The 27004-nt window shown below is 45.3% G+C and overlaps 5 protein-coding genes across 16 annotated transcripts in view; 2 read left to right on the top strand and 3 right to left on the bottom strand.

Moving 5' to 3' along the window:
• Nucleotides 1-9053, bottom strand: part of LOC105416276 (uncharacterized) — a 31311-nt gene extending 22258 nt beyond the window's left edge. The window contains exons 1-2 of the mRNA XM_029833649.1: nucleotides 8939-9053; nucleotides 5631-5815 (exon numbers count right to left, since the gene is read on the bottom strand). The gene's annotated coding sequence lies outside the window, so the exon portion shown is untranslated. The remainder of the gene's footprint in view (nucleotides 1-5630; nucleotides 5816-8938) is intronic.
• On the top strand, nucleotides 2344-8216 carry LOC101062947 (dysbindin-like). The gene is made up of 4 exons (XM_003977203.3): nucleotides 2344-2671; nucleotides 5426-5575; nucleotides 5660-5809; nucleotides 6555-8216. The coding sequence occupies exons 1-4, from the start codon at nucleotides 2629-2631 to the stop codon at nucleotides 6851-6853; spliced, it is 642 nt and encodes a 213-aa protein (XP_003977252.1). The 5' UTR covers nucleotides 2344-2628; the 3' UTR covers nucleotides 6854-8216.
• Nucleotides 8851-14757, top strand: cdh26.1 (cadherin 26, tandem duplicate 1). Of its 2 annotated transcripts, none has more exons than XM_029833643.1 (18): nucleotides 8851-9085; nucleotides 9583-9639; nucleotides 9729-9821; nucleotides 9900-10052; nucleotides 10136-10280; nucleotides 10460-10632; nucleotides 10722-10850; nucleotides 10936-11121; nucleotides 11205-11476; nucleotides 11616-11761; nucleotides 11853-12080; nucleotides 12156-12377; nucleotides 12619-12731; nucleotides 12809-12883; nucleotides 13147-13212; nucleotides 13321-13425; nucleotides 13761-13820; nucleotides 13919-14757. In XM_029833643.1, exons 1-18 carry the CDS (start codon nucleotides 9059-9061, stop codon nucleotides 14135-14137), a joined length of 2469 nt encoding a protein of 822 aa, XP_029689503.1. In that variant the 5' UTR covers nucleotides 8851-9058; the 3' UTR covers nucleotides 14138-14757. The 2 variants fall into 2 exon arrangements, with proteins under 2 accessions (XP_029689503.1, XP_029689502.1); XM_029833642.1 differs by having other exon boundaries at nucleotides 8852-9085; nucleotides 9717-9821.
• A 2385-nt stretch (nucleotides 14758-17142) lies between these two features.
• mtg2 (mitochondrial ribosome-associated GTPase 2) lies at nucleotides 17143-19293 on the bottom strand. The gene is made up of 6 exons (XM_003977201.3): nucleotides 18867-19293; nucleotides 18413-18560; nucleotides 18176-18291; nucleotides 17862-18080; nucleotides 17645-17783; nucleotides 17143-17571 (listed from the first exon to the last, which is right to left on the bottom strand). The coding sequence occupies exons 1-6, from the start codon at nucleotides 19098-19100 to the stop codon at nucleotides 17162-17164; spliced, it is 1266 nt and encodes a 421-aa protein (XP_003977250.2). The 5' UTR covers nucleotides 19101-19293; the 3' UTR covers nucleotides 17143-17161.
• Nucleotides 19294-19466: 173 nt separating this feature from the next.
• Nucleotides 19467-26891, bottom strand: LOC105419156 (calcium-responsive transactivator). Of its 11 annotated transcripts, none has more exons than XM_029833653.1 (11): nucleotides 26573-26888; nucleotides 25907-25983; nucleotides 25720-25804; nucleotides 25517-25622; nucleotides 24122-24325; nucleotides 23311-23430; nucleotides 22524-22625; nucleotides 21956-22048; nucleotides 21713-21829; nucleotides 21514-21641; nucleotides 19467-20886 (listed from the first exon to the last, which is right to left on the bottom strand). In XM_029833653.1, the coding sequence occupies exons 1-11, from the start codon at nucleotides 26639-26641 to the stop codon at nucleotides 20860-20862; spliced, it is 1128 nt and encodes a 375-aa protein (XP_029689513.1). In that variant the 5' UTR covers nucleotides 26642-26888; the 3' UTR covers nucleotides 19467-20859. The 11 variants fall into 11 exon arrangements, with proteins under 11 accessions (XP_029689513.1, XP_029689512.1, XP_029689510.1 ...); XM_029833652.1 differs by having other exon boundaries at nucleotides 24113-24325; XM_029833650.1 differs by having other exon boundaries at nucleotides 23311-23475; nucleotides 24113-24325.
• Between the last annotated feature and the right edge of the window lie 113 nt (nucleotides 26892-27004).

Genomic DNA, 27004 nt, shown 5'->3' on the forward strand with positions numbered 1-27004 from the left:
GAATCTAGACTTTCTCTAATGAAAAGAGTTGATCAACCAATGATCGACAGTTTTCTGAATGAGCTCAAGGGAGCATCTCATGAACAATCTACTGGGGAGTATATAGGTAACCAGAGCACAATAGAAAGTTACAATGTCTGACAATGGAAGGACAACAGCCAAGAAGAAGGAGAGGAAGAGGGGTGAGGCTGCGTGGTGGAGGAGTAGGAAGAGGAAGAGGCAGAAGAGGCGGACACATGCGTGTTCCTGATGAAATCAGAGCAACACTTGTAGACCATGTTTTGAATCATGGGCTGACTATGGCTGAAGCGGGGAGAAGGGTGCAGCCAAATGTTGGCAGAACAACTGTGTCCTCAATTATTCAAACTTTCCGCAGAGAGAACAGGTGTGTAATCTAACAGTATGTGCTGAATTACATGGAGTTTACTGTATTTACATGTCAATACAGTAATGCCCCATACAAAATTACAGTAGCCTATTCCACTGATGCTCTATACAATGCCATTGTGTCTTCCTCAAATTTGTTTTGGTTGACATTTCTATTTCCCACATAGGACTGCAAGACAAGTACACAGGGGTGGTAGAGGGCGGATTTTCACACCACAGCAGGAGATGGCTATCTGCAACATTGTTGTGGAAAACAACGCCATTACACTAAGAGAGATACAGACTACTATTTTGCAGGACAACGACACATTTGCAAACATCCAAACAGTCAGTATCTCTACCATTGATAGAGTGCTAAAAAAACAACACATGCGCATGAAACAGCTATACACTGTCCCATTTGAAAGAAATGGTGAGAGGGTGAAGGAGCTGCGCTACCACTTTGTCCAGGTACAACTTTTATTCCAAAACCATATATAGATATGTCCTCGTTTGTAAGTCGCTTTGGGTTTACAGTAAAAGGTGTCTGCCAAATGCAATGTAATGTAAAGATGTACACTACACTACTGTAAGTGTGGCATTTGCACATATGCTATGGCTGTAGAAAAGAAGATGCAATATGTCATATACGTTTGATCTAACTTCTTTTGCAAATTCATGTAATGCAGTAATTCCAAAAATAACATTTTGTCTTCTGTATTTAGCGCATACACTTGTCATCACACCTAAACCACATTTTACATCAACATGTCCCTTCAAAGTGCACTATTCAATTGCCAACATGACTAATGAATTTGACTGTCTTATCCGTACACAATGACACAATGATTAAACATTCTGATGGCACTGACAAGTATATTGACACAAAAACTTGCTTTTGAGGGATGGACTAAGGATTTTGAGCAAGAGACTGGCTTTTGCAGGTGATCCACGGCGTTTTGCTATTTGTTCAAACTGTTTTGAGAAATGCACTTGATCTTCTGCAAATTGCAAGAATGATTGGAAAAATGTACCAAAGTGATTGAGAAAAACTGTAATGGAAACAAAATCCAACAGACAGACCATTTAATTATTTTTTTCCATTTAATTCAAAGGCATTAATGATATATTGCACACTAATAATAATAATTAAATATCCAATAAAATGTATCCAAAACCACACGGATTAAATCCCAGCAAAGTCCAATGTTTTGATAGCAAGTGTGTCGCTGAAATAATTTGCTGTAATTAATTTTGCACGGCTGTGACACGGGTTGGAAACAAGGCCTGCTTGGGAAAACAATACGTACAATACAAAACAGCAACAGTGTTTCATCAGAGGAACGAGCGCTCGGGAATTCATAAACCACCAAGCAGCGTCTCGGCACCTGCTCGGGAAACAAGCCAGTTTTTATCGTGTGCGATCCTCACTTATTCCTTCAAATCTATGCAGTCAACACACACACTGTCTAAAAAATAAACATGTGAGTCAGTTCCAGTTGTGTAACAGTCGCTCTCCCAACATCTTCCTTTATTGGTGAAAACTTGCTTCTATCTTTAATTTGCACCATGTGACCTCCCGAGCTGCATCATTTCCCTCACATTTCAAGGGTGAGAAAACACATTTAGGACTTTTTTTTTGTTCGTATCCTTTAGGAATCCAAGCAAAACATTTCATTTAATCAGCCTCCTTCCTTGAACATTTCTGCAGACCCCTTCAGTGTCATCAGTTGGTACAGGCCACACTGCCGTAGCCCCCATCCCTCCCCCATCACTAAGCCCTTACAACCCTGCTGAGCCTGTATGAAGGAACCCAGCACATGTGTGTGTGTGTGTGTGTGTGTGTGAGGCAGCCGAGAGGAGAGTGTGAAAGGAAACCTTGAAAGAATAGCCAAGGCTAGCTGAAAGTGGGGGGTGGTGGTGGTGGTGGTGTGTGTGTGTGTGTGTGTGTGTGGCGGAGGGGGGGGGGTGCGGGGGGTGGTCGTTGAACGCAGCGAAAAGGCAGAGCAGACCAGAGCAAGAAAGAAGAGGAGGGAGAGCGAAAGAGAGAGAGAGAGAGAGAGAAACGCTGGGCGAAGTGTGGTGTGAGTGTGGCGTCTGTGGCAGTCGTGGTGCCAAAGTCGGTGGATGCCATGACCAGATGACCAGCCGGCACACACACCAGCTTCCTGCCCCGGAGCCCTGAAGGGGGGAGACGCTCCAGCACACACTCATAAGGCAGGAAAATAAAGAACCTAAAAACAGATCCTCCTCCCTTGGATCATGTCTTCCTCTGGGTCGGCCAACCACAGCAGGCGTCTGGCGTGTAAGTAACCGCTGCATGACTGCACAGAGGCGGACGGTTCCGGAGGGTCTGAACCCGATTCAGATGGCTTTGACCTCCATCTAAATTCTGCTCGTGTGTTTATTTAATTCATGTCCAGGCTGCAGCCGCTCAGGGAAAAATACCCCGTGGGAAACTTTGTTGGGATAGAGTAGATTCATCCTAATGCAACTTTTATAAAATAACTGTGTAACCATCGACATGTCCTTGCGTGCAAATTGCAGCCTGACACCATCCTTTCTTTTTCTTTAACCTCCAACAGCCATGACGGGAGCCACAATGTTGATCTTTAATCACAGTGATGAGACAACTCTGACTGCAGCCTTTACATAGAACAGGAGGAGACATGTTAAGTGCTACCTGCTAGCCAGAGGAACATTGCATGTCTTCGTAATTGAACAAATTAAGTATTTCTGACCCTTCAGGCCGTTTCACTGTTTGGGTTATGGTATGTTGCACGGAGAGGGGAGAGGAAGTCTGTGAGTGGAAGCTACTGAAAGCTCTGTTTTGATTGATCTAAACAAGGAGTAATGGACACGCCTGGGGGTCATCTCTGTATTTAACCCTGAGTGATGTCTCTAATGGCACCAGCAGTGGGACTGTCCAGGAAATGCTCTGCTCAGAATGGGTTGCCAAGAAACCATAAAGTGAGAGCGGAGTGACTAAACCTACTCTAAGCATGGGGCTAATCCTCTTGCTTTAGATTCTGGATTTACCTCCCTTTACATGGCTGTGTGTGGTGGGAGAAGGGAAAGCACGGCAGGTGGGGGTGGGGGGGGGGGGGGGGGGTTCCTGTTGCAGTGCAGTGATGTCACTCATAAATGACTCCCTCTTGATGGATCACCATGGGTCGGGGGGGAGGTGAGTGATTGGTTCTGTAAATAATGAAGGCTTCTGCGGGAAAACGATGTGGGAGCGCTCTGCTAAAAGCTCGTTGACACCATCACTGGGAGTTGGGGGCTGCAGGCAAGAAGGGGGTGGAGTTTACAATAGATGGCCTGTCGAGGGTGAGTGGCCGTGCAGCACGACTAATTTACTGCCGCTTTCATTCACATGAAAACATGCAGCCTCTGTTTCTGCAGAAAAACACCCAGAGGTGATCATGGGATGTCTCCACTGTTGCCGCAAGGGCACGGGGTGCTCAGCCATGTGACCGCTTGGGTCAACAACAACAGTTCTTCCTTTCTTTCTTTGTAAATCGGACAGTTTCTGACTGATGATTGACTTCGACTCCTCAGGCAGAAGAGCAGTGTTTTCTTACCAAATCATGCAAAATCACATCGAAACCCAAAGCTGATGTTAGCTAGTGAACCGGGGCAAACGCTCTGAGAGGTGTCTTAAATTGGACGATGAAAGAAGGTGGAATTGCTGTGTGGATTATCGGGAGCAGAGGAGAAAGGATCAGAAGGATGAAGAAATCATGTGCTTGAGCTCGAGTCGTACCTCTTAACCCTGAACTGCACACAGTCATGAGGCGCTTTCACGCGGAAGACAGAGACACAGAAGTGATGAAGTCAAAATGGAGTGTGAGGTGATTGGAGCATTGTTTGACCATATCCTGACTCTAACCTTAACCGTGGCCCAAATCCAAAAGGTCAACTGACTGATTGTCACCCAAACTAAGACGGCGGAACATCCAGCAAATGACTTCAGGTTCGATTTGAGTGAAATGTTATTCCTGGACACCTCCGCAAACCCTGAGCAACGGATTGTTGTAGTTGGCTGAGACACGCACATGCACAAAAGCAGATTACGTCATCTCCACTACCCATAAAACAACAAACAGAAGGTTCACCCTTCTGTCACCTTTTTCCTTCTGTATTTTTTCTTACCTCCTATCACATATGTGGGTAAACCACACGCGCTACAGAGCGGCTGCAGCCGGGATGAAGGACTGGACCCTTCTTATATAACAGTGAGCCCTAGGTAATTACATTCCAGCGTGGGCTGAGATGGAGCAGGGATTACTCGGTGGGGGCAGAGGTCCTGTCACAGACCGTAAATGTCACAGAATTCTAAAGAACAGCTCGTTTGGTCTTCTGAAACGTAACACAGTTTGTGGCAGCTGCACCTACATGTGCAGACCTTTTACACCTGTTGGTGAGTTAATTCAATCAGACTTTCATGCTTGAATACGTCCCCGGAATGTGGTAAATGAGCCACCGGACAGGTGCTTTGCATTGATGGTGATGGTAGAGGGGCAGAACAGATGATTCCTGCTGACCCAGGAAAAAGGATTGGTCATGTTTCAAATAGCCTGAACTAAACTCAACAAGTGCTGTATTATTTTATGGAGACCCCCCTCTACATCTAGACAACTCACAGGTTATGCAGACGACTCACTGATTTACATATATGCCGTTCTCTCACGAAGACAGACGGAGACACGTGGATGCAGCTGTGTGCGCTTCAGGTCAGGCTTGTCCAGTGGCACAAGAGAATGATGGGAATGAGAGAGGGAGAGAGAGGAAGAGGGTGAGGGAGCTGTGACATGAGTCAATGTGTCAGTTCATGGAGCCCAGCGGGAGAAGGCGCAGTTTGTACTGAGAGGGACGCAGCACAGTTACACAACCAGATCAGCCATACAGGCCTCAGTCAGATTCAGCCTCACATGCTCTCATATTTGTTAACACCCTTTTGTATTGTCACGCAGAATGGTCACTTCCAGAAAAACAATAACTAGAACCTGTCCAAGTTTACATATTATAGCTAAATGTGTCCTATTTGGATGATCAGCGGAAGCGGACAACTCCGAGACAGCGCTGGACAATGATTCGGCACAGCACCTTAGGCTGAAGGAGAGACAGCGCTTCCACGAAGAGGTCTACCAGCACGACATGGACAACTACCCGCCCTCTGCGCACCTTCAAATTGACTGCAAAAAACGTGAGTGGCGTCGAATTCTCCCAAATGCGAACCCAATGTGAACAGAAATAGTGACCTTCTTTCATCTTCACTTGTCACCGGCAGCTCCGATGGGGAGCATCTCCTCGATGGAGGTTAACGTGGACGTCCTGGAGCAAATGGACCTAATGGACATCTCCGACCAGGAAGCCCTGGATGTTTTCCTAAACTCGGGCTCTGGGGCAGATGATGGGGCCCTGACCTCTCCAATACCAGGTGAGTCTGAAAAAATGTAGGAATACATAGGGTTAGTGTTTTCAGGTCACCACGCTACAGATTTTGTCTATATATATATATATATATATATATATATATGTACATATATTGTGAAGAAAACATTTTTTTTCCAAATGAGCCTAGGGCTTAATGAGGCATGTTAGGTTGATGTTTAGATTAGATACCAAGACTGACAATACAGGCAAATTGGATTGTGCAGTTTCTACAATGGGTGGTTATAGACTTCGGAAAAATGAAAACATCTTTAGATGAAACAACGAAACTTGGCACCTGAACCATCAACAACTAACCAGTGAGACTGCGCAGAGACTGGTTTTTAGTCCTGGCATTTACTTTGACATTTTAGTGAATAGAATAGAGTAAATAGAGATGAAGCGCTGTTGGACGTAACCCCTGCATTTTTGATTTTGTTATGAGTTTGTCGGGCTGTTTCCACACATATGGGAACCATCTTTCATCGTGCACCCAACGGCCCGGTTCATTCCAAACGTGTTTGACCACACCTCAGCTATCGAAGCGACTTATAATTACAAAATGTTGGCTCAGGTGTGTGTTTAACCTCATGACTAACAAAGTAGCGCAATCTGTCTGTGTAGAATGTGATTGCAGCTGTGTGCAGTTTTTGATCTTGTACCTTGAGCAGTAGCGTGCTTCTGGTATTTTTCACAGGAACCGATTCACGGTTTGATTGAAAGATTGAAAAATGACACCGTTCTGCCCACAGAGCTTGAGGATGAAGAAGAGGACGAAGGGGAGGAGTATGAAGATGCAGAGGTGCTCTACAGGGAGCGCGCCCCTCTGAGGCGGCAAAACGAGGTCCACTGCGGCTCCAAGTCACGGAGCTCCTCCACGTGTTCCACTTCAAGTGACACCAGCGTGGGTGGAGCTGACACGCCTGTGATCCAGTCGGACGATGAAGAAGTGCACGCCGACACCCTGCTGCTCACCTCCGTTCCTCGCACGAGGGATGAAGAAACAGAGGAGGAAGAGGAGGAAGAAAGATGCCTTGTGACTAAATCTTAAGACTGAGTTTAGAGTTGTGGGTTCTCTCTCTACCTTTCTGTGTTCTTTTGGAAAAAGAACCCAAAAACCACTAACGTGATCCATTTGGTTGTAAATTGTCGTGTCTTTTGAATCTTCCCCGAGTCCATTTTCTTCTTGCCAAGCCCCTCACATGTACTGGCCTGCACTTTGCCCACATCTGGCAAAAATTTCTCTCACCTCATTACTTAAATACCTCTGTGTGTCAAACAATCAGATACTTTCTGCCAGAATATGAATGAGGAAAGAGGTGGTTTGTGGGTAATGTGAGAACAAATGCAGTTGCATGGATGAAAGGAAATCCCAGTCAGAGATGACACCAAGTAAAAATCTGCCGGATTGTACAGAAGATCCAATCTCATCACAGTCAAACAGGAGAGTAGACAAGACAAGATCAAATTATTCTAAAAATCCAGAGATATAAAAGTAATTCATAATAGTAATAAACACCACTAATATGTACTATATGTAACCTTATTTTTGTGCCTATGCCTGATTAAGAAATCTTGTTATGCAGACAGCGATTGCATAAAATGTGGTTTATTTTGGTCAACCTGATCCATTCAGCTGCCTCTGACTGCTAGCCTGACTAGTATTGGCTCTTCGTGCAACCACTTGCGCAAGTATTTTGACACAGTTTCCATTATGAGGACAACAACCTCGAGACATTTCTAAGTTTACATACAGATTTAGTCTTGACAGTCAAATCTACCAACAGAACTTTGTCGTTTTCACTCAGCATAGGGTGGATTAACTCGCCAAGGTTTACGGCAGGTGGAGTTACGAAGTTACCTCTGCAAATTCCACGATGACTGTGACATCAAACCACAGACAGCTACTGTTTAATGCACAGTTTGTAAAGTCTGTTCCCGACAGCTTGGCTGCAAGCAATTGTAAAAAAATACAAAGGTATATATGAGAGTGGAGATCAAAACATCCTCAAAATAATAATAAAAGAAATCAGCTGCTGTAATTCCGTAAACTAAAAGTGGAAGTGCAAAAACCTTGTACAGATATTTTTTGCTTGTTTGCCTCAATGACTTTAGGTGTTTTAAGTTTTTGAGTGAGTTCCACATTCGTCAATCTATACAGGTTTAATCCCGTGTAGGAGAAACCTGTGAGAGCACGTAGGGGCCCGTTTGGGACTTAATGCAAATTCTGTGACATGTGTCGTCGTAAAACATTATGGGTATGTGTGCGTGTCTGTGAGGGCATCTAACATAAACACGAAACTATGTCCCAATTTCTCCCACTGGTTTCAAAACTACCATTTTACATTCTTGAGCGTATCATCATCTGATGTTCTATTTGAACAGTTGAAAATAAAAACTGGAAAAACGGGAAAGAATAGCGTCTCATTGTGAGGATGAAGTTTTGATCACCCGCGCTGTTCGTTCACTAGACTCAGAGTAACCACGCAAACAACTGGAGTCCTTTGCAAAGGGGGAGCCGAGCAGCAGTTCAAGCTTCCTCTGTCAACTCCGTTCGTCTGCTGCTCGCTCACCTCTTTTATTGGTGCAAACAGAATGGGTGTCTAAACAGGATATCATAATTCATTGTCTTCTGACATCTTTACAAACTTCTCTAATCCTGACCAACAGGATACGTCTGAGTGCTGAGCTTGATAGTAAGCAGCTTCAGCACTTTTACGACACTCTCATGTTCTTCCTTTCCTATCAACATTCCTCAAACACTCAAAGTCTACATACAATAGCATTTAAAGATAATACTAATAACAACAATAACAATAATCCTTCTCACACTCATTTCCACCTGTCTCAGACTGTTTTCACCTAGAATGGCAAAGTAAAACAATTCCTACCATAACAAACCCTTATCAAAGCATGTTGACGCAAGCACACAAAACTGGTTTGTACGATTTAGAGTTCCTCAGAACTCAGCGCATGCAAATATAACATGATGTCACCTGAGGTGTGGCTGCCTCATCACGCCCACAATGCAGGAACAATCTTGAACATAATAGTGAGCCTATTAAAAGGGCAGGCAGGGCTGGTTCTCTCTTCTCTGGAACTACCACATGCAAATATAATAATTAAGCCGACTCACGTAAATCAGCGACGTCAGCCAACCTGGTGCCTGTGCCGCTTGTGGGCTGGCTTTTGTGTGGGGTTATTCCAGCTGTCACTCACATCTTTGGCGCATTCCCACGGACGACAAAGGGCAGATATGAGGACAGCCGGACTGCTTCTGTTGGTAAGAACAAACCTCTGCTTTATTTACATGATGGATATCTGAGAAATGCTGTTTTCATATTATTTTTTTATATTGCTAATTGCTAGCTGTGCTTGTGTTTAGCTTTTTAAATGCGCCGCAATGATCTATATATTATATTAGAGAACATTAGAGAACATACACCAGTCTGCACTGGCCATCAATTGGTCAGCTTTTAAGAGCTTAAAGTAAACATCCCAGCTGCACCTAACTGCACTCAAAATTCATTCAAGCATATGTTGCAATCTAAAGGCTTCCAAGGAAAAGGGTGGGGAGGGTAATACTACTTAACAGGAAGGTAAGGGTGATTTCCAATCAGTATATAAAACAACAATAGTCAAGTGTGGGAAGAAAAAAGGAGTAGAAGACTGAAAGAGAATTTCTTCTTGTACATCCCGACGAGGGATCGCAAATATCGTGCAGTGCGACTACAGTACAAAAAACCAAAAGTTCACAAGATTATTGTTTTATCATTGCAGAGTGCTCTCTGCAGCATTTCAAAATCTCACCTGGACCATGGAGAGCCTTCAAAGCAGGTAACTTTACACTCCCCCGTGATCGTTGAGGCAGAAACGTGTGTGACTGGGAACAATCTTCTGGTTGACATTCACAGCGGTCTCAACAGGAGCCTTTGGTGCGCACCAAAAGAAGGTGGGTTTTGTCCACCATTGAGTTGCAAGAGGAAGATCCCGGACCGTATCCCAAATCAATTTCAAAGGTAATAAATTACGGTGTCCACAAGAAATTACCAACAAATCTGGAACAGTCAATAACCTGATTTCTGCGCTGGGGCCAGATGTCTAATGAACTGGCAGGGAACCACGAGTTCCATATCAGTGGAAACGGAGTGGATCAGGATCCAATTAACGTGTTTACCATCAATTCGCACACCGGGGAAGTCTTCGCCCATCGAGCTGTTGACAGAGAACAATACGAAAAACCCTTTCATGTAAGCAAACGTGTTTTTCTGATAACGCGTTTCAACGACATTGTTGACTGTCAGAAAAGACTCATGCGTCCCTGTCTCAACAGATCAAGTTTGACATCCTTGACAAAGACACCAAGAAGAAACTGGACAGGGAGCTGGCGTTTGACGTTGAAGTCATGGACCTAAATGACAACGCACCTGCTTTCAAAAACTCTCAGATGACAATTGAAGTGAACGAAAAAACCACAGGTGAGAAACCCACAAGTTCACCACGAGTGTGTCCTTATCCTAAAAAAAAATGCAAAAAGAAAGGCTATCGTCGAGCCTGGGTGTTCCTTAAGAGACTGAAAAGGCACCAGCAGGTGTGCTTGCTTTAATTCAAATACACGTTAACTCATGACATGCTAACGCCAGTGTTTTACTTCCAGGATATTTGCCAGGAAAGCTAGATGTGATCGACAGAGATCAGGCGGGAACCCCTAATTCCAAAATCACCGTGAGTTTGATTTCACAGGAGCCAAAAGAGCCCCAGATCAGCTTAGAGCAGCCCTACAACACACAGGCCCAACTCACCCTCAAGTCAGGATGTTTCGACTATGATGTAAGTCTCTGCAGGCGGGTGCTGCACACAAAAGCTTTTGGTTTTTTTTTTTACGTATGTCATGAGTGCTAGCATAATATGTGTTCCAGAAAATAAAGAAGTATGAAGTGCGTCTTCTAGCCAAGGATCAGGGACAACCCTCCCTGTCCTCCACCGCTGTCCTGACCATCAATATCCTGGATGGAAACACGCATCCGCCCATGTTCAAGGAGAAAGAGGTTTGATTTAACATCGTTGCTAACGTTTGAGTTGCTTTTAAAACAAATGTATGATTTAGAAGGTAAAGTCATTTTAAACGTTCAGTATCAAGGTGAGGTGATGGAGTTGCAGATCATAAAGGATGTGTTGAGGGTTGCCGTGGAGGACAAAGACACTCCAAATACTCCAGGATGGCGTGCCAAATACTTTATCATCAAAGGGAATGAGGAGGGATCCTACGAAATTGAGACAGACCTCAAAACTAATGAGGGCATCCTGAGTGTTGTCAAGGTAAAATTTGGCGTTTTTGGGACCGACCAGCTTTAGACAACCTTGAAATTTACACCTGACAAGAACTTACACGTTTGTTCCAGGGGAAAGATTACGAAAGCACGTCTTTTGTCACCCTGGAGGTGGGGGTCAGAAATGAAGAACCGCTCTGGGTTTGTAAAGAAAAAGCCAGCAGTGGGACAAAAAAAGACTTTTACGACTCGGCCGTCATCAAGATAAAAGTGAAGGATGTCAACGATCCGCCCGTGTTCGCTCAGAATCCAGCAATTTTACACGTGATGGAGGAGGAAGACCCGGGGAAGGTGCTGTTCACTCCAGAGGTGAAGGATGTGGATTCTGATGTATCCCAAATACGGTGGGTCTCGGGGTTCTGATTTTCTTACAGTTTATTTGCTAGATTTTTCAATTGTTACATTTAAATATTACATAATGATATTGTGCAATTCAAGGTGTGCAATTGGCGAAATGTGTTGACACATTTCTGCATATATTAGGTATGAGGTGTTGGAAGATCCAAATAATTACGTGAGCATCGACAAAAAGACCGGAAAGCTCACGTCAGTGAAAAAGATGGACAGAGAATTGGCGCTCCTGAATGGCACTGGCATTTATACCATCCTCATCGCCGCCATAGATAATGGTAGCAGGGAATAAAGATTTTTTTTTAAAAAAAAAGAACTTTATTGTACCCACTGGTGTATTTAATGGTTCCCCTTTTGTTCCTGCCCCAGGTGAGCCTCCGGCAACAGCCACCTGCACGGTGCAGATCCACCTGAGTGATATCAACGACAACAAACCTGAACTAGTCAACAAGGGCGTTACTCTTTGTGCCAACAAGGGAAACAAGGTTATGGTGGCGGCCAGAGACGCGGACATCTCCCCTTATGCCGGGCCCTTCTTCTTCTCCCTGAAAAATGATGAGAAAATTCTTAAGCTGTGGAAACTAGATCCAAGCTCTGGTTAGTATAATAAAGTCTTTGGGGGAAAAAAATCGAACCACTAAAGACGCCAAGCACTTCTGTATCACCCGTCAGGGGATGAATGCGGGTTAGTCAGCAAGAAGGACCTTTACTTTGGGAACTACTTGGTGCCCCTGGAGATCCGGGACCAGCAGAACATGCTGGCACAAGAGACCTTGGAAGTTATGGTGTGTGACTGCGAGGAGGAAAACGTGTGCCGGTCCAAAAAGAGAATCGGAGCCAGCATTGGTCCAGCAGGGATTGGGGCAGCCTTTGCTGGGCTCCTCTTTTTCTTGTGTGAGTATCTGTGACTACCCTAACAGCAGTGCTGATATCAACATCTCTGTTCATGTTTGTACATATTTTTCCTGTACATTTAGCCTCTCAGGCCCACTTTAACTGGACTATTTAGCCTTTCTGCTCTACTGAAACCAGTCTAAATGGTCTTTTTAATTCAACATCACCAGTTCCTTCAGAGGAACAGTTGTTTTTTTTACCAACGGGAATGACATCACGTGTTTCTCGTGCGTGCCTGCAGTGCTGCTGCTCATCTTTATCTGTAAGTGTAAAAAGGACTTCAAGCCAATAAAGGAAGAGGGCATCCAGACCTTCATGAATTACAACCAAGAAGGAGGCCTGTCCGAATGCAAGGTGTGTAGAGGTCTGTGAGAGAACCGTGTTCTGCGGTTCGCCCTAATTCATGCTTCTTCCCCATCTTGGCCATTCAGACAGACCCCATCCTGCTCCTGACCCCGACAGGAAGCACTGCCGTGACGGACGGTGTGAAGAAAGGCTTCTTTAAGGTACTCCTCTGATCCTCCTTCGGCTCATATTTTTGCTTGACTTAAAACAACAACCAGAGGGCGGGTCTTGCTAAGAAAGCAAGAGTGGCATAATGAAAACTGTCAGGGGAATAATAGTTCACATTAATCCTGGAGAAAAAGAAATGGTGGTTAAAATCAACTGTCACACATAACTGGAACTACTCTGACAGGTTGTGTGTTTTCGTTTTATTCATGACCTTTGTGAGCGACTAAACTCAGAGAAAAATCGCTGCACTTGACAGGCTTCTCAGTATCATCCAGCCACGATGGATGGCGTGTACGGGTACAAGAGCTCAGCTCTCGGCATGGTGGGTGAGCTTTTGTGTCTCCTTTATGCGCAGTGCTGGGGCGAGACACGGATTCTGAACTTTTACACTCATTCACTCTGCCTCAAACTCACTTTTCTCCTCTCGCAGGGAGATGACATGAATCTTCTGGGTGGGTGGCGCCAGAGAGACACGCTGAGCCGAAACGGGGCGCAGACCTTCACGAGAACAACCGTTTCCACGTCTACTTTGCAGGTTATTTCCACATTTTTTTATCATGTGAACCATTAGGATTCATTTGATCGCACCAGCTCGCTTCAGTAAAATGATAGGAAACTTTCTTTGATGCAGCCGGTAATCACATGGAAGAAATACATCAAACAATATCGACTTTGAATTCAGAATCAAAGCTTCTGAAAAGCTTTGATTTCTCTTCAGCCCTGTCAGATGAGGCTGCGTGTGGGTCGTAAAGGCAAATCTCTACTGAGTTCTACTCCTCTCTATCGTTTATTTACTTCCTTGTGCTGACGACAAACACTTTCCTTCCCTCTGTGGGAGCTGACTGTCCTCCCTCTCTTCTTTACAAGCAGAGGGGGGCGTTGAAGCACAGCCTGCTCTCAGACCAGCACATTTCAGATCACCTTAACAGGGTAAGAGCTTCGGTCTTTCTTCACTAGTCCATTTTGATGAGATTGGAGTTTAAAATGCTTGGTTACCACCCCCCCCCCCCGACTCTTGAACCCTGCAGAGGCTCTACACTCTTGATGGGACGAAAGCATACTCTCCAGAGTTCGGGCCCTTCATATATGCCCATGAGGGCGGGGGCAGCCGCTGTCCATCGCTGGACGGAATATCAATGAACACCACAGAGGAAGACTTGACTTTCCTGAACAATCTGGGGCCCAAGTTCAAAACGTTGGGCCAAATCTGTCAGCAGGCGCTCGAACAGAAAGACGTAGAACTGTAAAACTGTGAAAGGCACTGAGATGTTTGGAGGTCTGTTGATTACCTGTCTTCTCTCCTACTTTGAAGTTAAACCGTCATAAACTGCTGAGAGAGAACATTGATGATGACGATGGTGATGGTGACGGTGATAGTGGGGGGGAGATCTTTTTTCCACATTTGGAGCTAACATGAATGTTTTACTTATTAGGCTCGGGAGAAATTTGATATTTTGACTGTTTTCGGTGGACTATGGGACTTCTTTTTTATAATGGACAGGTGGTCTGATGATATAGTGTTTGTTAAATAACCCCGTTTGACTTCTTTTATAGTCGATATTATATTATTATTATATATATTATATCGATATTATACTATATGAAGAACAATGAAAGAGCAAATAAGAGTAGAATTGTGGCATTTACAGATTGCACAGTATGTTGCAAATATGTTGTAAATATGCATTGAAAAGAAAAACAGTATAAGAAAAAATAGATCTTGCAGAATAGCTTATCCGCAGAGATCTCCTCATTGTTTGACCCAAACACTCAAAACCTGAACAAACCTCGAATGTGATTAATGTGCTGACATTAACGATCAGTGGTGATGTTTGCTGTAAAAAATAAACGAAGTAAACTAAAGAGACTTCTTTGTTCTATCTTCTTCTCTGAACAACACAAACGGAATTAACCCACCAAAATGGGTTTAAAGCAGGTTCTATCATGTCTCACTGGGTGAGATGAACTATTGGTCTATAGTTTGCTGTGACTGCTGAGTATAAATGTGCTCTTTTCTCTGGAGAGGTGTAATTATGGAAGGTGAGACACCAACTGTTAGCAGAGACAGGCTAATCTATAAAAGGAGCAGGCTTTAAAGCCTGCTGGAAAGTTGTTGAGCTAAACCTGATGGTATGTAGCACACAACAGGAAGTAAATATAAAAAATGTTACTTGGAACAACAAAGAAGGTTTTTTTTTTTTTTTTAAACAAACACAATCCATCATGCGAGACGTGTTTTTTTGGAAATTCAGTTTGATGCTGCACAAACATGACAAACATGTTCTCCCTCAAAACAACACACTTGTACCAGTCACAGGGCTCATCGGAATCATTTGATGAAAATTATGGCCTGGTTCTGTGGTCAGAATGCCCTTCTTATCAAATGTCACTGTGGTGGATCATATTCTTTCAATAATTAAGCAAAGTTTAGGGCTAATGAGGCCCTCACTTGCTTTAGGATCTCTATCTTGCCTAATAATCATCATTGTCATCATCACTTAATGCATCACAAACCTGTTTCACTGGAAGTATTTACTGTACATAAACGTCTGAGGTTTCCTTGACACCTTGCCCAAAATAAAGATAGAAAATACAGGTCTAAAGGACAGAGGCAGGTTTGTCACTCATCCAGTTAAACTGATTTTGGGGAGGAAAGATGATCAATTGGACTGAAAGTGGGAGTAAAATATAGTCTGAGGCTTGTGGAAGTCACGAGTCCTTGATTTTTAAACACATTTCCAGTCGGTTTATCACTTTATAAGTCGCTCATGTTGAAAAAGAAAATATATACAAGAATGAAAGCAATGTTTTTTTTAAATGACACGATTTAGTTTTGTGAGCTTCCAGGCGAGACGTTCAAGGACTGTACAAGTTTGTACTGTTTCTGCCCCCTACAGGCCACATATGCAACTGCACCACATGAATAAGTTATATTTTTGTTCTTGTGCAAATTAGTACCAAGGCCCACGCTTAGATGCTGCCTCTGTCTGTGCATTCACGTGTAGTCTCGCAGGATTCTCAATTGTTTTTTCCTTTGCTTTGATTCTTTCACAATGTCTTGACAACCAGCAATCCAATCACAACAAATGATTCATTTTAATTTCAACGGCCTTCACAATAATAAATGCTGTACAATTAAACTTGAAGGAATGCTGGTTGTTACTTTTTACGGTCTGGGGCCGATCCCTTTTTCAACTGAAGCATAAAGTGCCGAATCAACAAGAAGAGTTTATGGGATTATGCGACATGGAAACCACCATTAAACCAAAGACAATAGGAAGATTAAGATTTAAGATTAGTACTTTATTAATCCCCGTAGGGAAATTGAATGGCGCCTCATATGCAAAGGTCCACAGAAAGGATGTGGAAAGTGGCAGATGGTTGATTTTTCCGATCAATCATCCATCAGACAGCATCGTTACTCTCGCAAATACCTCAGAGGACCTGTTGGAGCCTGTTTGGAGCCAAGACTGTGGAGGAAACCAAAGGGTTTGGACTACATCCAGTGTGGAGGTGTGTGTAGAGATCTGTAACATGGAGGGCAACTGGCTGCCAACTACGCTCCGAACCACAGGAGAGGGCAAATTCTCCCGGTCCCACTTCAGCCTCCACACTGAAGCTCCTCACAGCCACAAAGGTTAAGGTGCTCCAGGATTGGCCAGACCAGCCACCAGGAAGACAAAAGCCAAGAATCATGATGATCTCCGGGAGTCCCGAAAGTCCTTCCTCCCATTCCAGAGGACTTTGTTAATAAGTGATTAAGTCAGATGTTTAACATATATTTAATTTCTACATTGTTTTTGTATGCAACAAGCAAAATCTGACTTTTCTGACCTAATTAAATGTATAAACATAATGACATAAATTGGCATAATGGTGATCAGCTACATATATATTTGTTATTTGTTGTTCCTACAGCCCAGACAAGCGACAAGGCTTTCAGGGACAGCAACCGTCTCATTATTTGGCCTTAAGAAGGCCAAGAGAGAACGTTGGCTGGTTTCCATGGAAACCATAGCCTCTTAAGAATAATCATTGTCCAACCTAAACAATTTGTTCTCTAATGTACCTTGACTGAGGCCACTTTTTTAAACCGGTGTCCCTCCATAAAGACCAGCACGTGCATGAACCACGTCTGCTTGTGCTATTGGGTTTGATTCGGGACTTTTATCCAGCATTGAAGCGTTTAACACCAGAAACTTGGAACTATTTTTGCTGTGCATCGTGAAAACATGACTGAACATGAAGAAGGGTTTGTTTGGATGTTATATTTATTCATAATTTGGATATTTTCCTGTGGCTTTGCCGGCCTTGGCGCCGTCTTCCTGGAGGTAACCATCATACAACTCTCTGAGGTGAAGAACCAGCTCCTCCATATTCTGACCCGTGATGGCTGACACGGGGATTATGGTCTTGGTGACGAGGCTCCGCAGAGCCTCCAGATTGCTCCGGGCTTCAGGTAAGTCCATTTTGTTCGCGATGATGGCCTGAGGTCTCTGGGACAAGCCAGGCTCGTAATGGTCCAGTTCATATTGCAAATGCTGAAGATGGGTCCAGGGGTCCTGAGCGGACATGTCCAAAACGAAGAGGAGGAAACGGCAGCGCTCTATGTGACGCAAAAAAGAGAGGCCCAGGCCGCGGTTGAGATGGGCCCCCCGGACGATCCCTGGGATGTCGGCAACTGCACGGAGGAGAGGAGCAACTTATTCAATATGCTGTTGCTGCTGCAGCGTAAATGATGCAGCGAATACGACCTGCGACTTGCACGTGATCCCTGTAGTCCACGATTCCTACGTGTGGTTTGAGCGTTGTGAAAGGGTACGCAGCCACGGCGGGCCTGGCGTTGGAGATGGCTCGGAGCAATGATGACTTCCCGGCGTTGGGAAACCCCACCTGAGGGCAAACATCCGTCACATCCGTGCTGTTCAAAGCCATTTAGTTCTTTATTAAAAATGAGCAGCGTTGTCTCACGAGTCCAGCGTGGGCCATGGTGCGGAGCTCCAGGTGAAGGATCCTCTCCTGGCCTTGCGCTCCCGGGGTCGATGTTATCGGTGCGCGGTTCTCGTTGGTTAAAAAGAAGCGGTTTCCCTTCCCACCAGACCCCCCAAACACAGCCGTGAACTCTTGGCCATGCTGAGAGAGGTCCATTACAGTGTTTCCCTGCTCTTTGACCACAGTGCCTAACGGTACCTTAAAGTGTAGGATATAAAAGGCTAAAGTTGATACATGCCCTAAACGCATCCCCCCCCCCCCCCACACACACACACACACACACGTGGACTCACGTGGACATATGTTGTATTGCCATTCCTGCCATAACAATTCTTGCTGCCCCCTGAATGCCCATCCTCTCCCTTGTAGACGGGAGCAACTTGAGCCAATGATTTAACCAACCGATTCGCTGTAATTGGACAAATAAAGAGAATCCATCTTTTTGGGGTTTTTTTTCAAACATCTTCTTTGTGACACTTTAGAAAGACTACTGAAGAGACACGTTCCCTGCAGGTGTAGGGGAGACCTACCCTTGATGATGATGCTTCCGCCATCACCTCCGTTCCCTCCGTCCGGGCCGCCCCACTCTTTGCGAGGCTCACTGTGAAAGCTGCTGGCTCCTTTTCCACCAGAACCAGCCACCAGTTTGACCGGGCGATGGTCCACAAAGCACCGGGTCTAGTTGCCAAATCAAGAACTTTGATTAGTTTAGGTTTCAACAAACACAAGACAGAAAACACATTAGTAATTAAGTCCTATTTTTCTGCTCCATTATTTTGTGTCGGCCAAATTATTTACTAGCTGATGCAGCATTTTAGTGGACTTTATCATTAAGGTGCAGTAAAAGATTATTGAGGTTTATAATCTAGGTTTATAAACTAGTTTATAATCATGAGATCTTTGTAACCATAGCGATTTAGGTCAGTATCGATGTTAGCAACTATATGTTTGAGCAAATCTTCTAAAATATTAATAACACTATACCAGTTTCTTTTCAGACAGATCCGTTTTCTTTGAATTTCCCCGAAGTTTGGCGCACAGCCCAGAGGACGTGGTGACATTTCGGGCCAAACTCAGCTTGTTTCTTGTAACTTCTCGTCTGAAAATGTGTCTCGAATACACGTCTGAATGAAGCCTCAGAGAGCTTTTAACCTTGGCCAACACAGCCAACATTGAAACATGCATTACTCGGCCACCACGTTTGGACAACAACAGCATGTCTGCACGCTTTCCTCGTTAAAAAGCGGTAGAAAAGGAGGACTCATCGTGTTGAAACGATACGTTATAAACGTGATAAACACACTGTGACCTACAAATTCGCTGATAAGCTACGCTGTTTTAAAGAAACCACATTTCTGCCGAAGCCGCATAACGCGCATAACAGTACGGAAAGTCTGAAGGGACAAACCGCGTTCGTCTTCTTCGCCAAATGCTCAACTAAGTTCTACAGCGACACAGCGCCCCCTAACGTATGAAGCGCAAATAGACCACAGACTTACAGTAAACTATGCACAGTATACTTTATATATGTAATAACGATAGAGTATTATTTATAATACCTCCCAAATTAACACATAAATATAAACACAACATGTTTTTTTTTATTTAACAAACAGTAACAAAAGACAGGAGAGATCAGCGACGCCGTTTTATAGTAGATGATTAAATAACATTCATAGTATGATTATGCATAACTCTTCTATCACTTACAAAAACCCCACACACATACACAGTGGAGGCCTTCCAACCACATTAGGAATGACACACTCCATTTAACTGAAAAACAAAGCACTCATATAAATGTGGTACAGAGAGTTCTGATTGTCACTGTTGAGTGGTAGGTACATACAGTAATTATGAAGCTGTTATGACAGCCAGGTCCAATGGAATCTTCATTAACCTGACAAAACTAGTGTTACATCTCCCTTCTGAGGTTAGAGATCCTGAAAATTTCATTTTCACAGTCAAAAATAATCCCTATTACAGCTCAAGAAAGTGAAACGACTAGAGGTGGTATAATAAACGACATATGCTCATCCTACAATCAAGATAGATAGATGATAGTTGATAAATACACATTATATCTGTAATATATGCAGAAAAATATCCCAAAAAATTGTATTTACCATCACAACCAACCTGGAGAATTGGGGTGTATTGCACTTGCAGAGGTACAGGACAAGCTACTGTTTTGTTCCTTTATTACTTTGGCTTTGTGTGGAAAAATCTGCCTGGACTGCACAAGGACATAAATTCAACAAAACTTGCAGGAGAAAGTGGCAACATGTCAAATCCAAACTGAATGGCACGGACTTGTAGACCCATCTGACTCGAAACCCAACATGCTTGTGCATAATGCTAATGCTAATACCTCCATGAGTGGTTACGATAGAGGATGAAACTGGCTTTAGAGGCAGCATGGGTCAGCTACAGGATCTCATTAACTTCTATAACACACACATAGAGAATGAAAAGATAATGTCAGGACACACAGCAACACACCACAACCGACCAGTCCAAACCAGTTTAGGTCTGAGAACAAGCAGCAGAGCTAGTCAAAGTGGAGTCTATTTATGAAATATCATGGAACATTTCCCCCAGGGCTTATTTAGTTCCTCCAAGAGGGAATAAAAAAGTAAACTGAATAAATATTAAAGCGCAGTAAAGGGAAGTGCAGAAAACAGCGAGACCGGCCATTTGCTCCGGCTCATCTCTTATTTTAAGCTGCCTCCGTTGGCTGCCCGCTCGCTCGCTCGCTCCAGTGTGACCAGCAGCACTTCACCTCTGAAACGGTTGAAACTAATGAGGATAAACGTCCACGATGATGAGATCGCTTATTGTTTCTGGAGGGTGATGATTAATGAGAAGATAGCAAAGCTGATGCAGGTCGATATTCTTCCCCACAGCCGAGCCGTTGGTATCAATTTTCAAACTTCCCTTTTCCATTTTCATGCAATGGGAGAACAACAGGAGGATCTTATTGCTGATAATTTCCATATTGACCCTGTAAAAAAAAATTGAGAGAGTAGAAAAAAATCATTTTCATTCATGTAATTGTGTTCTATGCATTATCTCAGTTAGATTTGGGAGCAAAAAAAAATGGGTAATGCAGAAAAAAGTATTCATATTGGAGCTTTTACTGCAGGAATCCCGAGTCTGGAGCTTTTCATCAGCGACCCCGACATCCCATTAAATCCCACATTCGGTATGTGAAAGCTCTGCGCTGATGTCAGGGTGCTATTAGCTACAGCAGAGACCGGCAGCATCAGGAAATCACGCTAGCATATTATACAATCGCACGTTGACCTGTTGTGTCGAGCAGAGAGTGAAGCCATTATTTTAAAGCTGCATTTGTGCGTCAGCTCTTCGCAGAGTCCTGTGGTTCACTGACGCATGCGCGCACGCTGGTGAGTGCATGTGGAAGTGTAATGCACTAATGGGGAAAGTGGGAGTTATTTTCCATGACTTATTTATATATTTAAAGACCAGGATGCAGACAAACAGCACCCGTCTGCTGTGTAACAGCATGGAGTTGGTAGCTGAGAGGCTTCGTGCATCCCATTTGTGCCTCATGGTTCCGGCATAATTAAACACATTACAACATAAAGTTGAATCCTTTCTTGGAATGTACCTGCTCATAAGCATAGGACCTCTGTGGCTGTGCTCCAGGGCCTCCCTGGGAAGAGCGGTAGGAGCCGTACTGTTGGCCCTGACCCTGCTGAAACTGGGAGTACTGGGAGGAGGCAGCCTGGCCAGGAGCTGCAGCAGAGAGGTCAGGTTCAGCGTGTGCTCGTGTCTGCGTGAACGCACCAGTGAAGCAGGTTTCTCACCGTATCCCTGCGGCTGCCCCCCGTAGCCTTGTTGAGAGGAATACTGCTGCTGGCTGAAGGGCTGTTGGCCGGAGCCCGGCTGATACTGAGCCTGCTGCTGACCGTACTGAGAGTTACCTACAGGGAGACGCACATGTCAGCTGCTGATCATTCATCCGGGCCCCTTCTTTACTGCAGACATGCCGGGACCCATTTGACAAGCCGACACGGACAAGTCATACTTTCAAAATCCCAAGCAGATACCTCCTTCATAGTAGTGCTGTGATGATTCTTCAAAGGGCCTGTCGTAGCCTTGATCACCATATGGTGGCGGCTGATACGAGTACTCCCCGTGACCTGTCGAGAACGCGATTCAAGACGTGCAAAACATTCCTCCGCAAAGGCACAACCCATTTACACATAAAACGGCAAATATCATTTGAACGGAAGCACACACATGCATAATACATGTGCACTGACAAGATGACAAGCACAAAACCACGTTTTCAAAGCCTCTCGCTCAGATGTGATGCACAAAGAGACACAGGGGAACGTTTGCACTTTTCCCTCAACCCCAGCGCTAAAATCTGAAATTTCGGCACACCAAAGGGGACAGTATGGACACAGACACACTGGGGAGGGACAAAATGCAGGCTAATGTCAGCATTAGTTTCTTGCTAATGCCTTTGATTTGCTTCAAAGGGGGGAAAAGTGTGTGAGATGAAGATCTGCAGCCACCGGAGGTTCTGCTCAGGTTTTTGGAACAAGTTCTCAGGAGCTGATTCGTGTGTTTGGGCTGTGTGTATGAGAAACAATGGACGTGCATGATTACCATCGGGGTAATACTGCTGGTTTATGGGCTCGCTGGAGCTCTGAGTGTGTCCATACTGCTCTCCGTAGAACTCATCTTGTCCCGTGTACTGCTGTGCAGATCCTGCAAGACAGGTGACACCACGACTGGTTAAACCATGTGTGGTCGGACCAGTGAGCCGCTGAGGTGGGGACGCTCGGCTGATTTAGGCAACACAACGGGGTGCGTAGGGCTAATCTGAGCTGGGCCTGGTGGCGGTGTGCAGAAACTCCAGATTCCAGGCTCTGTCCTTTACAGTTCACATAAAAGAAGACTGTCCACTGAGATCACATTTACCTTTTATATCAAGAAAGTAGCATTTAAATGGGAATAAGCCTCGTGGACCGTAAATGTTTCTAAAAGCTGAGCTGGTCATTAAAACAAGCCAACCAGGCAAATAGGCAGAGAAAATGGGCATGTTGCCCTGGAAACTGTATGTAGTTTACACCCTTTGAAGACACATAATAGGACAAGGTGGAGCTATAATTAGGCCTGTCCTGACGCAGCTTCTTTCATCTGGAGAGACAGAATGTGATGTGACAAGACTGAAACACCTCAGAAATCATAAAAGGTGCCGAAATGGAACGTGCAAGAGAGCACGAGGAAAGGTCTGTTGCTTCAAAGGCATAAGCAGCATTTTCTTACAATCAGAAAATGTTACGACTCGCAGTTCAAATTTGGGATTTCAGCACTCAAAGGCAACATGCTCAATGTCCAGATCCCGTCCATGGTTTCCAGGCCAACCTGGAGGGTGGTGCTGTCCACCTACCTTGCTGTGAGGAGCGGTAATTTCCCATGGGCCTTTGGGACATCATAGTGTTTCCTGGAGCCCCCTGACCCATCATGCCCATGGCCGACTGTCCCTGGTAGTGTTGCCCACCGGCCTGGGCTGAGGAATAGTGAGGAGTGGCAGACTGTTGGTGCATCATCGAGACTAGGATGAAGGTGGGATCATGGAGGGAAAGAGCTCAGACATTACAAATACCGACACTCTCAATAAAGGTAAGGGTGTGAAATAACTGAGGTCAAAGGAATGTTGGAAGAAAGCCTTAGTTGGGAAGTAAATGTAGGAGGGGCTCCATGGAGTTAAGGCCATGGGCCTCCAACATACAAGCTCTTACATTTAGCCTGATGGAGAAGATGCTTTTAAGATGCATCTCAGGGGTATAAATGCAAACAAAAGAGCTCAGTGTGCAGACAGAAGTGCAGTAAATACACACAGACGTCCAGGGAGGGGGCTGCATCTCAGGGCGAAGAGTCTGAGATGAACCGAGTGGAGGGGGGGTGGGGGGTAAACCATCTCACTGATGAACTGAATGTGTTTGCATCAGTAGGCCAACAGCTGATACCCCTGATGACTGTCCTGTAGGCCCTGGAGCTCCGTCAGAGGGTGAAAAACTAGAATCCTCTGATATCATTTAGTGTGTGTGGAGCAGTTGGATTCTATCTGTGTTCTATCTCATGTCGATGATCTGAACCGCGACATCTTTTCAGGTTTTAATGATACTAATAATAGCGCTCAAAGCCAAGTTTCAACAGTGGAATAAAGCACACAGGATTAGCGTCTGTACCTGGCTCACCTCGGTGGGACTGCATGTTGTGGTTACTGTGGGAGCAGGAGGAAGAGGAGGGTGCAGAGGAGGAAGAGGAGCCATGGCCAGGCCCCGGGCCCTGGAGCGTGCTGCCCTGGGAGAGGGGCGTGGGGTGGCTGTAGCCCGAAGCTGAGCTACCAAAGCTGCTGTTGGGATTAGCCGGCTGCTGCTGCATGTGGGCATGGCCGGCGCCTGACGACACACACGCCCCGTCAGAGCAGCCAGCACACCACCCTCAGAGGTGTCAGTCAAGAAACCACATTCAGTTCATCTGCACGGGAAGTTTGGGCGGGCGACAGGGTGATGAGTGTCGATAGGGTGTAACAGGAATCACAAACACGCCACGGCGCCATCATCACCAAGGATGATGGATGAGACCAGTAGCTGAGCATCACAGACACACACAGGTAGCTGAGCATCACAGACACACACAGGTAGCCGAGCACCACAGACACACACAGGTAGCCGAGCATCACAGACACACAGGTAGCCGAGCATCACAGACACACACAGGTAGCTGAGCATCACAGACACACACAGGTAGCCGAGCACCACAGACACACACAGGTAGCCGAGCATCACAGACACACAGGTAGCCGAGCATCACAGACACACAGGTAGCCGAGCATCACAGACACACACAGGTAGCCGAGCATCACAGACACACACAGGTAGCCGAGCACCACAGACACACAGGTAGCCGAGCATCACAGACACACAGGTAGCCGAGCATCACAGACACACAGGTAGCCGAGCATCACAGACACACAGGTAGCCGAGCATCACAGACACACAGGTAGCCGAGCACCACAGACACACACAGGTAGCCGAGCATCACAGACACACAGGTAGCCGAGCATCACAGACACACAGGTAGCCGAGTATCACAGACACACAGGTAGCCGAGCACCACAGACACACACAGGTAGCCGATCATCACAGACACACAGGTAGCCGAGCATCACAGACACACAGGTAGCCGAGCACCACAGACACACAGGTAGCCGAGTATCACAGACACACAGGTAGCCGAGCATCACAGACACACAGGTAGCCGAGTATCACAGACACACAGGTAGCCGAGCATCACAGACACACAGGTAGCCGAGTATCACAGACACACAGGTAGCTGAGCACCACAGACACACAGGTAGCCGAGCACCACAGACACACACAGGTAGCCGAGCATCACAGACACACACAGGTAGCTGAGCACCACAGACACACAGGTAGCTGAGCACCACAGACACACACAGGCAACAGGAGCAAGCGGGAGGACGAGGCGCCGCCTTTCACATCTGCAGGCAGCAACATCGGGATGTCCAGGTGCATGTTTAACACCACATCTGGGACAGTTGGACGACGTTCGTGTGACAAGCTCACCGTTACTCATTTGGCTCGGCATCATTGACGTGGGGGGCCCGTTGTCGTTGAGGTTCCCCCCCTGGCTGATCCCTCCAGGACCCATGGACATGTTGGCAGTGGGAGGCTGAGGAGAAACAGCAACAACGTCCATGTTCTATTTCTACGAGCACTAATATGCTGAAATGATCCCCTGTAAAATGTTTGTTATCACAAGTACTCACTGCAGGCAGGAGTGACTGCATGTTTTGATTGGAATCTGCTATTGTGGCCAAGTAAACAAGGTTTCTGTGCAGGATCTGCTGATACCTGTTTTTTTTAAAAAGTCAAAATACGACAAGATAAAAGCATCTCTGCAGGTCTGGACCTCGTCTGAGATTTGTAAAGCAGCGAGGGACTGTTAACACTTACTGCGTGCACTCAGCCAGCTTGCCTTTGCTTTGGTGGTCCATTATACACTGTATTAAATGATGGTTTTCATCCAGCATCTTTGTGGGGACAGTAAAAATAGCTTCAGTAACTCAGGTCAGACAGTGGGAAATTACAGACTGAAATAGGATCTAAAGACACCACTACACTTGTCCTAGATTCTCCGAACTTCAACCAGCTCGAGGGAAAAAAATCCACTTGTCTGTTGCAGCTTCTGGATCTGCATTTAAGATTTTAATCATCTTTAGAATGAGGGGGTGCGTTTGTTTAAGAAAGCAGCGCTCCGGAGTTGAGCTTCCCTCCGTTCTGCTTATTATAATTAGCAGTAAGACTTAACGGTCAGAGGAGACACTTCAAACAACAGCCAATCACGGCTAATGGAACACAACAAAGCGAGTAAAAAAAATCCCAAACTCGTGAATAATACGCACAAATTAGCGCATCGATATTGGAGGAGCGGAGTAGCGCCGGGAGACGCGTCGCTTTGTTTGTTCTCACACCTTCGGCCGACTGTAACATACCAGTTGCCATTTCTCCTGATATTCGCCACAGGGGTTACTTTCCCTGCGCCAGTGGCGGAGACGCACACTCCCATCCACACTCGAAGCAAACGCGCAGCATCAAGGCGGAATTTGCTTTTTCTTTTACCTTCTGAATCGCCTGTTGTGTCACCTCCCCTTTACTCCTGGGGCGCGCCGACGGAAACGCCACCGACATTTTGTCATGTGGGAAATAAAAGCGCTCTTTTATTCTAATATTTAGTAGATTGAGCGCAGCTCCTCTATTAGGTTACTTAGTTTGGCCATTGTCGAGAAATGGGGGTGTGTGGATAAAATTGGCCGTGTAATAAAGAAAAGACAAAACAGAAAACTGGATTTCATTTAGACCAAGTTAACAGCTGTGATCGATTTAAATAATATTGATGGACCGTATAAGACACTGGTGGGTATAATTAGCTGAATAAATAGCGGCTTCCCCCCTCCATCAGCTGTTGGTACAGTCCAGACAGAGTAACCTACCACTTGCTCAGTGGAGACGGGCCATCCTTTGATTCCTGGGGGCCAATCAGCCCCCAGCTTC

Source organism: Takifugu rubripes, chromosome 3 (genome assembly GCF_901000725.2).
Source record: "Takifugu rubripes chromosome 3, fTakRub1.2, whole genome shotgun sequence".
Lineage (NCBI taxonomy): Eukaryota > Metazoa > Chordata > Actinopteri > Tetraodontiformes > Tetraodontidae > Takifugu > Takifugu rubripes.